This window comes from Neovison vison, chromosome 13, assembly GCF_020171115.1.
Source record: "Neovison vison isolate M4711 chromosome 13, ASM_NN_V1, whole genome shotgun sequence".
Classification (NCBI taxonomy): domain Eukaryota; kingdom Metazoa; phylum Chordata; class Mammalia; order Carnivora; family Mustelidae; genus Neogale; species Neogale vison.
Window position 1 is genome coordinate 93,206,253 of NC_058103.1, and position 15,018 is coordinate 93,221,270.

A 15,018-nucleotide genomic window follows, 5' to 3' on the forward strand; every position below is an offset into this window, starting at 1 on the left:
CTGATTTTTTTTGACACAGAGTAAATTACTTAACCTCCAGAGTCTTGGTTTCCTCAGATAAAATGAAAATGATATAGGTTCTTAAGAAATTTAAATGAGGTGAGGCACCTGGATGGTTTGGTCGATTAAGTATCCATACTCTCGATTTTGGCTCAGTAATGATCTGTGAGGTTGAGCCCCACATCGGGGTCTGCCTTGCAGAGTGTGCTAAAACTCTCTCACTCCCTTGCCCTCTGCCCCTCCCCCCCCCTCACATTCTCTCTCATTCTCTATTTCTAAAATAAGTAAATTTAAAAAAATACTTTTTAAAAATGAGTAAGTAAATACATAAGCATAAGGAACATGAAGTTCTCGACACATGTTTCTTTTCCCTTATTGTCTGTGGAGTCCACTGTAATCATAAAGACAATATCCAGAGAATATCCGGTACCTCACTTGAGACCATGAGAGCAGCCCCTTCCTAAGAGGATATCTGAGTCCCATGCTGAATGGGAAAGGAAGTTTTGAGTGACGTCGTAATTATGAATGAGCTTTTCCTCTATGTAAGGAGAAAGTCCTTTTCCTTTTCCTTTTTTTTTTTTTTTAGATTTTATTTATTTATTTGACAGAGACAACGAGAGAGTGAAACACAAGCAGAGGGAGTGGGAGAGGGAAAAGCAGGCTTCCAACTGAACAGGGAATCAGATGTGGGGCTCAATCCCAGGACCTGGGATCATGACCTGAGCCAAAGGCAGACACTTAACGACTGAGCCACCCAGACACCTGGGAAAAAGCAGTCTTTATAGATCTTTTTAGCCACTGAAGCCTGTGAAGTCATTTCCAAGCATCAGCTGTAGAAATACCTCCCATCTCAATCCTGCTAACCTGCCCTACAGGCTCCTAACTCAGCTGGGCCACTGGGAATTTCCTTTCAGAGGACTGACTCTATTCTGGTCATGGTGTTACTTTCCCTCTCCTGAGGAAGCCTTCATGTAGCCTCTCAGGACTGCCATTGGGATGAGTTCAGCTCAAAACAGCCTGTAGTTGTTCCTGGCTGGGGCGGGGGATGGGGAGGGCAGTTTCATAGGAGGAAATTAACACCTACCTTTGCCTTTAATAACTTTTTCCTTGCAAAATTGGAATAAGCAGAGGAACTTACCATCCCGAGTGGTAAGTGATACAGGAAATGAATGGAGCAAAATTCCATTTCCTGATTTATTATGACTTCTGACTTTCTAAACTTAAAGATCCTTTAGCTCTACAGTCGATTTTATGTAAGAGGGTCCTGACCTGTCTCCCTGCTGTGACTCAGACCTTTTCAGAAGCCCTGTGCTGTATGGCGAGGAGCCCAAGAGTGGCTGTGCAGAGCACCAGCATTTTCACAAGTTTGGATCTGCTCTCCGTCCAAATGCCTAAGTGTTCCTGTTTTCCATTTAAGTGCCAAACTCTGCAGTGCCTGGGGCCATGGAAATGCTGAGCATCAGTGTTTCCAGTTGCCTACATTACTCATCAGAAGAGGCTAAATCGTGCAGTAATCTGTCCTTGGATTAATTTGAAGATGTGCAGCATATGATAAAGTGGATTGGTCTTTTATCTTCAAATGCCGGTTTGGAATGGCCTTTCTGAGCTCTTTGCAACCTTCAGGTTGGCCCAAGCCTCTGAGTGAGGGGCAGTTTCTTCAGGCAAGGAGAGGCCACATGACTCCCCAGCCTGTTTCAGTGGATGGTCGCTAGGATTATGGAGTTCGTAAATCTGGAAAAGCAGTTAAGACAGCTTCAGCTCTGTAACTACTGTGCTTCCCTTCCTCTGAATTCCCTTCTTTTGGTTGTTCTGAAGGGTCAGGTACATTAAACCTACTTGAAAGTGATTGTTTTTTTAAGCACTGTCTTCAATAGAGGGACTTACTGATTTTGATAACGCAATTCAATGACTTTTCAAATCACTTTCTAGACTCAGCCCTCAAAGCTCTGATTCTCCATATTGCTAATTTTTCCTGATGTTACAAAAGACAGTACTACAATGTTTTGGCATTTTTATCTACTGTTACCCTAGTAACAGTAGGTTTAATTACCCCTAGTAATTAAATTTTCTAAAGTTATAGAAACAAAACTGTGGGTTACAATGTATCAAGCACTCTCGTAATTGCTCTGCAGAGAATAATTCATTCACAACCCAAAACAACCTCATGACATGATTTTCACTTGACAGATGAGGAAACTTGAGTCCACAAAAGTAAGTGACTTGCCTAGGGTCACACAGTGAGTTACAAAGCCAGACTCAAATCCAGGGAGTCTGGTTCTAGAGATGTCCATTTATCACTACACGTGATACCTCTTGAGTGGTATATAGGACATCAGTCATTTTTTGTTTCATTAAAATCATAGGAATCATCATGATTATAAACAACTTTTGACAGCATCAATGTGGGCATTACTGTCCCCATTTCACAGATATGTGGAAACTGATTTTCTAGTAAAATCACCCGTAAAGACTTGGTATTTGAACTCAGCCCTCCGTGACTTCACTTCTGCTCCCCACCCAAAGACCACCTCACTATGGAGCAATTTGAAGGACAAGTATCTTGTTTAAATATGGGGTACAGGACCCTTCTCAATCATTTGGAGCTTCAGATGCCCTCATAGAGTCAGAGATGTCTTCCTTTAGATGAGAACAGATTTATGAAACAGTGTGCAGAAGCTACTGCACAAATTCCTTATTTTCTAGTTGGAAAATCTTCACACTACTCACATTTTAAAACTAAATATACCTTATCAGATGATCTTTTACAACATGAATATTATATGAAAGGGACTTTTTTCTTCAAATACACTTTCCAGACATTGCTCTAAGTACTAAGCATATGCTTCCTATCCAGTAATTATCAACAGTTTCCCTTTAGTTTCTAGATAATGTGGGCCCGAACTCTGTATTCTGCATAGGTTTTAAACATAGTCTCGAGCCCTGATTTCATTTTGCCTGTTGATGATCTTTGTGTTCCAGCAGCAGCTTCTAGTGGTGCCCATTCTCTTAGAAAAAAAGGAATTTTGTAAAAGGCAGTGGCATTTACCACAGGGATATAATTGCTCATCCTGGTGGTGGTTTTCTACCAAGGGAGGAAGCCATACAGGAGAAATTCTCCCAGCTGCCATTCCTCAGGAAGATGTTTGGCAACTATGGCACATTAAGGCTAAATAAAGCTTGGGATTCAGCTTCTGATGGCATCAAAGCATGAAGACTGTCCCTCATGAAAGCATTCTGGATCTTTACTGGCAGAGGCAACGGCTAGCACAGAAGCCAACAGCATGCTCTGGGCCAGTGGCAAGAGTGGGCATTGGCATCACCATGCAACACTGTCAGTGTGTCCTATTTTAAAGGAGTCTCAAAACAGTAAAGGACCTTCTAATTTTTTTTCTAATTTGTATTTTTCTCCAGCAAGAATTGGAATACCTTTAAAATTAATTGACCCACTGAGCATTTATTTAAGTTAACTTCTTCATGTTCCCAAGTTCACAGACGTCTCTTGGAATTTTTTCAGATGACTACTGTGATACTGTCCAGAAGTTAAATAAAAGGAAAAAGAAACATTCCAAGCAGGAAAGATGGGGTTTTGATGGGAACATAGGAAAGACAGGATGAGACCATTGTAGCAGGATTTGCTGAGTTTTACTATCATTGATTCCTTTCATAGCAGACTTGATTATGACAAGGAGGAAAAGATTTGGGCACCTGGAATAGTTAAACTTCAAAAAAGGAACCAAGAGTACTCAGACTCCTCAAATAGGAGCTGGAAATGTGTCGAACCTATGTGCTCTTCAAGATGGGCTTAGATTCCTTTGTTTTAAATGAGCTTGTTCCTCATTCTCTGTAATGAAGCAAGGTATAAAGTTACAACAGCCAATTCCAAGGCCTTCCCAGGCTAATGGGTGTGTCACTGCACATTGTGGTGCAAATAGTCCAAGTTTTATGTTAGGTCAAACTTTGTTCCCCTACCACATCTCCTCCTCAAGCTTCCATCAGTCCTTCCCTTCCTGCCTTACCAATGCCTCACTGTTCGGGAGGTGTGTCCTACATTCCTTTTGCCTGAGTTATTACTTCCATCTGGAATACTCTTATTTATCTAGTGGATCTTTGATCCTTTGAATTTTGTCCCATGCTCCTAGGCCGACTTGGCACCTTCTTCTATCTTAGAAGACATTACCTTGTGTATATCTTTTTCCAGTAATTACACTGAATTGTAATTATTTAAATGTTTATTTCCCACCAGAGTACGGTTTCTTAGGGGCAGGAACTGGATTTTCTGTCCTGGACCCCCCAGCCCCATACCCGGTATTGGTCATGAGCCTCATGAATGTTTGCAGAAGGGTGGGAGGAAACACAATGTGGTTTTGTCAGTTGCCATTATAACCAGAAGGAAGTACCTATTACTTTTTATTGAGGAGTCACTGTTTTATTATTTTTTTAAGATTTTATTTATGTATTTGACAGATGGTAAGAGAGGGAATTTGAGCAGGGAGAGTGGGAGAAAAGAGGCTTCCCACTGAGCAGGGAGCACCATGCAGGGCTCAGTCCCAGGACCCTGGGATCATGACCTGAGCTGAAGGCAGCTGCTTAACAACTAGACTTTCTATATATTACTCCCAGCAGCTTTGCTATTTTAAAATCTACCACTTTGTTTAGAACCTACTACTAGAATAGCAGTAACCACTGGAAACATTACAAAGTTCTAAGCTGAGATAAGAAATGTTACATAGCATAGATACATGTACAAAATTTGTCAACAACTCATGTACCCATCATAAGAGGGTTTTTTTATTATGGCATATTATGAAGCCATTAAAATGCAGTTCCTAATGAATATTCCATTATACAGTCAAACATTTGTGATAAGTAGAAAAAACAAGTCACAAAACCTACAATATCCTAGTTTTGGTAAAGAGTTTGTATGTGTGTGTTTGAAAGTAAAAGCATTTTTTTATTGAGTTACATTGTTTCCTTATTTAAATTCTTCTATATGTATTATGAGCATTTGTTTTTTTTTTTCCTGTTTCAAATTGTTTGCAGTTTATTTATTTATTTATTTATTTTTATTTTTTTTTTTGTATTATGAACATTTGTAATGAACATTTATTACTTCTAAAGTAAAAAATATATATACATATATATATGTATATATATATATTTTATACTTTTTTTTTTTGCCTGAAACTCCATTCTAATCCCTAACGTGTGCTTCTTCACTGCTCTCTTGCTAATAGAATTGTAAACTTGGTGGGGTATGGGCAAATTAGTTATGATAATTTACTTTGAGAATTTCTAGAATGAGATGGTGTGACACAGAAATCCTGAGTGGTGATTTTCTCATAACTTTCGGTAAGGTCAGGAAATTACAGATCGTCTTATGAAAGAGATTATGTGGTAATAGGAACAAAAATCACCCATACAGTATATAATGAGCAATGTGTTTCCCTGCTGGTACAAACTAATATTTTTTCTTTTCTCTCTCTCTTTTTTTTAATCGTACTCAGTTTTAATTGTGATGCTGTTTTTAATACAACTGTTAACACTTTTTCATCTAAGTATCAGGAATTTTGTTTTTTATATTCTTTTTAAATTTTTATTTATTTTTTTAAATTTCTCGTCAGTGTTCCAGAATTCATTGTTTATGCACCACACCCAGTGCTCCATGCAATATGTGCCCTCCACAATACCCACCCCTGAACTAATAGAATTCTTTAAAAGAAACAAGCAAACTGTGCCACACAGTTTAAAGGCTGGATGACCTTGCCTTTTTTCACCTTGATGGCTCCTACATCCGGGGCTAAAGTGGTCATACCTTATAGAGGAACTGGAAGAGGGCAAGGTCTTGGGGCATCTGGGAATAAACATGCACGCATGCATGCACACACGCACGTACACACGCACGCACGCACGTACACCCACCATAGGACCCACACCCAGCAAAGCAATTTGCTCTTTACTTCAGACACCCAGCCAGAATCTGAGCACACGTTCTGGGGGGTTGAATTCATGTTCATTCTCATCGCTGGCCGTTTGAGAGTTTCCTCTGAGACTCCTCTTGTCTCCGGCTGCCCTCTTACAAGCTCAGGAAATCCTTTCTCATTGCTCACCTCAAGTCAGGAGAGCCAAGTTGTGTTTTAAATGCGGAGATGCCGCCCCACCTCCCATGGGTGGCCTGTGAGTGCCTTCTCCAGAGTCCCACACACCTTCTTGTTCTTTGCTCACCAGGCCGCATACCCAGAGCCGTAGCCTCCATCAACCAGCACCTCCTGAGATCAGACGACGTGGTGAGCTGTTGCCTCGACCTGGGAGTGCCCAGCATCTCCTTCCGCATCAATGGGCAGCCCGTGCAGGGGATGTTTGAGAACTTCAACACAGATGGGCTCTTCTTCCCTGTGGTGAGCTTCTCAGCAGGTGTCAAGTAAGTGAAGGCTGGGATTTCATGAAGAGTAGCTGTTAGCCCACCTCTCCACCACTCCTATGAGCTGGGGAGTGTGGTAATTCCTCTTTGGACTTCCATGCCATGGGTGACTTCCCTGCATGCCTGCCCCCCAACCCCCTGCACAATGATAATGAAAGCAGGAGGATAATCCAGAATCACTGACTCAGGAGATACTTGTTGAATACATACCTACCGCCAAGAGTTTTATAATGTTCAAATATAGTAAGATAACTAAGATCCATGTAGAACCTTGCTTTAATAATTATTTTGAAAATTACATGCTCATTGTTAAAAATTTGAAAGATACTGTTATAAGTAAGACAGTATCATCCATGATCTCGCTGTGTAATGTCTGCTAACATTTTGGTGTATTTTCAAGTCTTTTAGTTTATGCATACATGAGGATTTTTTAATTGACATCACACTGTATATGAGGTTTTATGTCTTGATTATTTTTCATTCAACAACACGCTAATGAGCCTTTTCCTGAGTCATTAAGTATCCTCCTAAAACAATTTTTATAGCCACATAATATCTTTTTATTGGCTGTCCCATAATATAGCTGTTACTTTGTTTTTAGACTTTCATGCCAACTTCTATTTTTATCTTTATAAGGAAAATTATTAGGGACATCCTTGAGCATACCTCTGCCTGCATTTCTGTTAAGATCCTCTATTTTTTTTTAAAGATTTTATTTATTTATTTGACAGAGAGAGATCACAAGTAGGCAGAGAGGCAGGCAGAGAGAGAGGGGGAAGCAGGCTCCCTGTGAACAGAGAGCCTGATAATGGGGCTCGATCCCAGGACCCTGGGATCATGACCTGAGCCAAAGGCAGAGGCTTTAACACACTGAGCCACCCAGGCGCCCCCGTTAAGATCCTCTTAAAAGGATGTCAAAAGGTATGAACTTTTTTGAAGTCTAAATTTATAATCACATAGCCAAGTAGATTTTCAGGAAGATTGTATAGAACTCTTCAGAAATCATGATCAACAGTTTTGAAATCTCAAAATCTCTAAAACCCGTAAGTTTTTTTATAAAAAAAAAAAAAACTCATTTTACTGCAGCCTCATTTTACTGCAGACTTTGACCTGAACTCATTTTGTGGTAAAATTGTTGTCAACAGAAATGAGGCTGCTTTTAGTCTTTCTTTTATTTTACTTCTTTTGAATATTTGCATGTTTAACTGCAGAAATACTAATGTGTTTGATTATGGGGCTCAGCCCCTCACCTGGCTGCTTGTTCTATTTAATACATACTATGTAGACTTTCTTTTTTAAAATCTAAAGAATTCTGAAGTCTGAAACACAACTCCAAAATTTTCAGATAAAGGCTAGTATAGTATCATTTAAAGCAACATATGGGAATATCCAACCGATTGGATCTTCATTAACTTTTACTGTTATTGGTTATTTTTTATCTTTGCTAATTTGAGAATAACTTAAAGTTTTCATTTTCTATTTATTTGATTACCAATGTATCAATGTGGTTAAGCATTTTGTATACTCACTGTTCTTACATATTATCTCAGCCCAATGTTTTTATTTTGTGTTCTCTGCCTTTCTGATATTAATTCTAGGAGCAATTTTTTCTATATTAAGACTAATACTGTGTATTAGTATTAGTAACACTGTGTTACTGGTTTCAAATATTTTCCCAGTTTATGATTTACATTTTCACACTTAGTTTTATTTTTCTGTTGTTTTTTGTTTTTCCCTTTTATAAAAACAAGTCAAGAAATACCAAGAACCCAAATCATACCAGCCAGAGATAATCGTATTACCTTTTTATTTATCTATCTCAGTATTTTGACATTAAATTGGATTTATACTACACAAGCTGTTTTTCTACATACTGTTATGAACTATTGTGTTCATGGCTCTGCCTCTTCCCTTGTACCAGTTAGAAGTTGTGTTCTTTTTATTTTTTAAAGATTTTGTTTGTTTATTTGACAGAAAGAGACAGCAAGAGAGGGAACACAAGCAGGGGGAATGGGAGAGGGAGAAGCAGTCTCCCCACTAAGGAGGGAGCCTGATGCTGGACTATGATCCCAGGACCCTAGGATCATGACCTGAGCTAAAGGCAGATACTTAATGACTGAGCCACCCAGACACCCCAGATGCTGTATTTTTTTAGTCTGACTATATGTTTTAATGTCTGTAACACAAAACCCCATTACGAGTTTTCTTCCCCCAAAATTTCTTGATCCCTGTTTGTTAAAGAGACCACAGTCAACTGAGTGGGAAACTAGAGTCAATACAGTTAGAATCACACTGGTTTCCATGGAAGCCATTGGAAAGGGTCATGAAAGAAGGGGTGTGGAGAACAGATGGTTGAAGTTCGGACCACAGAGAAACCATTTCAGAGCTTGTGGGTGGATTTCCAAAGTGACAGCACCATGATAGGCCTCAGCACCTCAGGTAGACTGATAAACTAAGACATGTTCATATTATCTTCCAACAGAGGACGAAATTTTAGTTCTATTTCAGTTAAATAATTTAGAAATAAAGATTTATCCTTTGGAAATGATATTCAGCCTTGGCATTTGACACAGGCAAATACACATGGTATAAGTGAATGTATGTTTGCAAACATACAGAGTAACACAGAATACATATAGATACACACACATATTTGTAAACCTATTCATGTAGACAGATACAATATATTTAAATTAAATATCATTGAGATTCTATTAACAAATGGAGACGCACTATGGTAAAACCTCCCTAGGGCTGCAAATCTACTCATCAGTGTTTCAAGCCAGAGAATCTTCTATCAGCCCCAGTGACTGTATTGTAGAGTTGCAAGTTTTTTTACTGTGTTTCCCTCTGCTGAGGCTATTGCCATTAATAAAAAATAAAATAATTAATTTTAAAAGAAGAATTTATTCCAGTTCTCCCATTTTAAATATGATGTAACCTATCATTCCTCACTGATATCCATAAGAGGCATGTAGAAAACAAGGAGCATTATTGAAGGAGACACTGTAAGCACAAAGAGAACTGATTGGAACAGAGACCCTCTGGCAGTCAGGAGTAGGGTAGTGAACAGCATTGTATGTCCTCCTAACTTAATTCCCCAGGAAGTAAGAGGATGAGTAGAAGTCTAGATCCGATGTAACCGCATTTGGGTCATCCACCTGTTGGCTCAATACCTTCTTTGGAGAGACAAGGTCTCTCTGAGCAGTCTGTTCCCAGTCTGTTCCCAGGACCATGATTGCCTAGGTACTAATGGCCTTGTTCACCCAGCATCACCACCTTTCCCTTCTTTATTTTGTCCATATCCCACTCTGGATTTTACTTGTTTTCAGAGCAAGTACATCTGCTTCTCAAGCATCTCATTTGAGAGAAGTGCTTAGCCAGAAGTCAGATCTCTGGAGAAAAGGACCTTTTTTGGTTTGCTGGCTAATGGACTTTCTCAAGGCCATACAACAGTCTTGTATAATGATTTTTAATCATTAACTCATCCATCCAATATCCCTCAGAGCAATGATAAAGGATTTTTAAGTGTGTGAATTTATTTACTTATTTATTTATTGGCGAGGACTTATTGAAATCTCTTGGCAAAGAACCGCATCTAGACGTGAAGAAATAGGTGATTCAAATGCATCCACATATAGAAGATTCTTCTAGCATTTCTCATCCAGGTTAGCAGAGCATGCAGCCCTCTCAGTACAGGAAAAGGAACAGCAAAGTTGCAAGGTTAGACAACTCCTTTTTCTCATCCATTTATAAGGCACAACTGGTGAGAGTATTTAAGAAACTGTCCAGATATATTGACTTGAAAAGTTTGTACTTCAGCTATGAAAGCTTCTTGCTTACAGCCCCTGAACAGGTGGAAAGCTAGAACATGGTGCCAGGGGGCTTGATGTCTCTCAAGCCTCCTTTCTGTCAGGAAAATAGGAAAAGATCACCTCTCACATATCCCGGTCTTTGGTTCTCAGAACATGATATGATCTGAGGAGAGATGGAATTGAGTGCACATTTGGAAAATACATTTTGATGAAGCACATCCAAGTCCCTCACATGATATCCTTGGTCATTCTCGGTGCTACTCCTGTGTTGGAGAGTAGCCAAAGAATTTATTTTTACTTGTGAGCAAACAGGATCAATATTCCAATACTTACTCTCCTATCAACTGGTAAACTATGACTTGGTGCTGAAACCCAGAAGTTTATCTCCATGCTACTTTAGTTCAGTCATACCGAAAGCTAGAAAGAGAAACCAGGATATTAATTTCAAGCCAATGAAAATATCTTATTGAAAATAAATGATGGTTAATAATGTGGTTGATCTAGGTGACTGAGTCCTCTGTGCCAAGTTCCACTGTGAGTAATCAAGATGAGGAAGGCAAACAGAAACCCTGAGGCCTGGGGCGCCTGGGTCGCTCAGTTGGCCAAGCATCCACCTCTTGATTTTGGCTGAGGTCAGGATCTCAGGGTTGTGAGATCTAGCCTTGCACAGGGCTCTATGTTGCATGGAGCCTGCTTAAGATTCTCTTCCTCCCTCCTTTCCTCCCCCGCAACTCATTCTCATGTGCACACACACATTCATGCGCACACACACACACACACTCTCTCTCTCAGAAAAAAATGTGGAATCCCCCTTAAAGCAGTACTACATGTCAAGGATGACACTGCCCCCAAAAATGCAAATTTTAAAGCTGAAAGAATAAGATTTTATTTTTCATATACAAAATAATAATACAATTGAAAAGAAATTTTTGTTTTCACCCATTATAGTAGAATACATGCCTGTTTTTATAGTTTCTTTCCCAGCAAGGTACAAGGTCATGCCTATCTAGGAAGAGAGCCTTCTCTTATCATAGAAGCATTCAGGATTGTTTCTCATATATATCTTCAACTTCTGTGTGGCTTCTAAACTAGATTTCTCTTGTGTACCCCCATTTCCTCCTATTTAATGGTCTTTGCTGAGGTCACAGACTTGAATTTGTGACCTCATAGTTATTTTTATAACTACAAACTATGTTGTTAATAATACCTGATTAAGATGTCCCTGCCAGCAGTCATCGAAAAGCAAAAATCTTTTGCAATTAGATTTATCCACAGTGAAGTCAAAGGCAGCATGAGTAATTACTAACAAAATTCACAAATCAATATGTACTTTCTTTTCTAACTATCGTGAATGTGCCTCCTTAGTTCTCTTCTCCGTGTGGTTTGTTTGTGGATACTCTTTATGCAGTAGGCCCTCAGTGTAACAACCCTGATTGATTATAGGACAGAATTTGGGATGAGGCATGTGTACTTTGGAAACCATCCAAAAAGTTGAGTTACTTAAACGCCAGCAAACCCCTTATGAAAATATAGCCTCACCCTGCAAGATGGCATCTTGGCATGAACCACACCAAGAACATGACACAGAAGCCACAGCATACAGTGAACTTGGGGTGATACTTTTTGATTTGCAGAAAATGGATGAGTTAATGGCTGTAGTAGAATGTATTTTATAGCCGTAGTTAAACCCCTGATAGATCTATTTAATTGTCTCACATAACTCTTTTACCAGTCCTTTCTGATTTATAAAAACAATATCCAAGGGTGGTTGGTATTTGTGGTTGCTGTTTGTTTTCTGTTGGTATCTACCAGACTTGGCCAAAGTTCAGGTAACCAACAGCTTCGCTATTTCCAGCGTGCTGTGGTTAATGCTGTGGAAATTATTGCTGAGATAAATATACCTCTGTGGAGAACATGATGAGCACTGGCTGGATTGCCCTGGGCTTTCATCAAACCCTGGCCAGAAAGAAGTATGAATGTGGGAACGCATCACTTAGATTGTTCTCCCATCTTTGCAATAGGACCTGAAGATGCAATTATGAATCATGCCTTCTGAGTTGAATTCAGGTCAGCCAAAGCTTGTTAATTCTTCCTCCTCTTAACCACAGCCTGTATCCTTTTCTTCTTTGGAATACCTTCCCCACTGTCTGGGAGAGATTCAGTAGCAGATGAGAGCAGTGAGATGTCCAGTAAGACAGACTCAAGTGACGTCACATGTTTGCAAGTAAGCTGTGGATAAAGAACCCGAGTCATCCTTCTGGAGCATAACAAGCCTTGTGTTGATTTTTACTGTGGTTTTTTTTTTTTTTTTTCAATTTATTTATTTTCAGAAAAACATTATTCATTATTTTTTCACCACACCCAGTGCTCCATGCAAGCCGTGCCCTCTATAATACCCACCACCTGGTACCCCAACCTCCCACCCCCCCGCCACATGTGTTTTTTATTCATGGGTCAGTCTTCCAAATCCGAGAACTTGCACTAGGCAGTCATCTCCTGCAGATTGGCAAGCCGCAATGCTTAAGTCTCAAAAGATTAGGTTGCAAATGCTAGCAGGAGTTTTTCTTTTTTTTTTTTTTTTTAAAGATTTTATTTCTTTATTTGACAAAAAGAGATCACAAGCAGACAGAGAGGCAGGCAGAGAGAGAGGAAGGGAAGCAGGCTCCCTGCTGAGCAGAGATCCAGATGCGGGACACGATCCCAGTACCCCGAGATCATGACCTGAGCCCAAGGCAGTGGCTTAACCCACTGAGCCACCCAGGCGCCCTAGCAGGAGTTTTTCAATACAATTTGCTCTGTTTTCAAAATCAGTCAAGGAAATAAAAAATTCTTCCACATATCCCGAAAATTCCCCACTCCTAGGAGATGATTACTGAAGCTATTGCTCATCTCTGAGGTGGCGGGATCTAAGGACACAGTCACTTACAGTAATCACTTCAGGAAGAAAAAAAAAAATAAAGAAACCTTCTTTCAGAGCTGATAGAATGTCTTGACTTATAGGAAGGACTCCAGAAGATGATAACATGTACTTTAGTGCAGGAGATTAAATTGATTAATGAAATTGATTTTAAAATCCATTAATGTAGAGAAATATCCAAGGATCAAGAAGAGCTAATTTTAATGAACTCAATTCTTTAATTATCTTTTTATTTTAAATTTAACATTTTCTGTGAAGCCAGGAGATTCTGAAAGTCCCAAGGAGCAGCAGAGAATGCACCTGGAGAAGAGAGATTTACATTTTCATTGGAAATTTCTCATTTATGAGTGGGGCAAAGGATTCAGATGGTAAACCTTAAGGGCCAGATACTGGATTTATTGAAAGAAGTAGACTATGTGTCTGTAACTTGGTTGTTTTTCTTGCTGTCCCTTCAAATCCGTGCTCTGGGCAAATTCTCGGGCAGACTCTGTAACCTTTATTACTCCTTGTAAGAATGAGAACAGCCTTGTTGGTAACATAAAAATGCCATTTATTTGGCTATAAAAACTCAGATTTGTATGCAGCTCATGTGAGAGGTCTTCCTCGTTGGCCTTGCAGTCAGAGGCCAGGAGACCGGGCTCCTCCAGCGCCAGCCAGCTCTGCCTCAGACCCTCTGTTGAGCCCAGGGGGAGATTTGGGGGTGGGGAGGTGGGGAGGTGGGGAGGTGCCTCCGACAGCCCACCTTTATGTAATGACTTGGAGTGTTTACACAATTGCTGCTGCTTTCTCTTCTAGGACCCTTTTGTAGTTTCCTCCGGAGCCTTAAGCGATGAGCATCTCCCTGCTGTTCTTTCTACACAGGCTTTACCACCTATGCTGGCTGCTCCCTTCTGGCCAACCTGAAGCCCAGGCTTCCCACCTACCCCAGTTCCTGGGTTTCTGATCTCTGTGCAGTCCTTTGCCTTTCTGGGCATAATTCCTTTCAAGATAGCTGACAGTTGGCTCCCTCGTAGAGTCTATCTGACCTTCTAGGAACATTGTCCTTGGTCGCCCCCTGAACAGAAGGGCAGCTCGTTCCCTTGCAGTCTTCTCTGTCCCTCTGTTTCCTTCTCTCTTTCTGTTCTGTCACCAGGCAAACATGTCCCTCACTAAATTCCAGGGGACACTTGCGAGTTTCTCAGTGTTCTTAAACACTCAGCATTTGACTTCAGGTAGGAGTGCATTCCCTTCCCTTTCTCCCTGACAGTTCTCTCCAAATGACTTCTTTCCCTTTCTTATGGTGGGGGAGGGGGGAGGTATGTGACAGGCTAAAGCTGCATTGGCTCATCATTTTTGGACAGACCCTCATAGTGGATCCAACAACTCAATCCAGAGTATGCAAACATTGGCATCCTCTGAACTATCTGTCTGTGGGACCTCTGCTAAAACTCTAAGAGGGGGAATCCCTTTCTAATATCTTCAAATAATTAAAGTGAGTTTCAAGGATTTCTTTTGATTATTCCCTTGAAGCCTATCTTTTATCGCTAGTTATTTCCTTTGACTTGGTCAGTCTGGACCTCCCAGAGAGTTATGAGGAGGACCACCAATATTAGTGGTGGTTTGTTGGAGCCTTTCCAAGAGACTCTGGGCAGTGAGGGAAGGAGCCACAGACATAGGGGTGCCTGGCACCTGCTCTGTCCAATCCCATCTACTGAGCGGGCAGGGCTTCTGTCTGGCAGGTCTCTGGGAGCAACCCAGGACCGTTTCTTCCACCCACTGAAGCATAGTGTAATGACATTTGGAGACAAATGCTTCAGTGAGCAGTAAACACTGATTTCTGGCTATGTAAACTTTTTATTTTACAGTTTTGTGGCCATTAGAGGAGAGAA

General features: G+C 40.3%; 1 protein-coding gene across 1 annotated transcript in view; it reads left to right on the forward strand.

Annotated features, from left to right (window-relative positions):
• RYR3 (ryanodine receptor 3) overlaps positions 1–15,018 on the forward strand; it is a 515,475-nt gene that overhangs the window by 289,017 nt on the left and 211,440 nt on the right. The window contains 1 exon segment of the mRNA XM_044230143.1: positions 6,226–6,418. Within this exon segment, the coding sequence (XP_044086078.1) occupies positions 6,226–6,418 (193 nt within the window).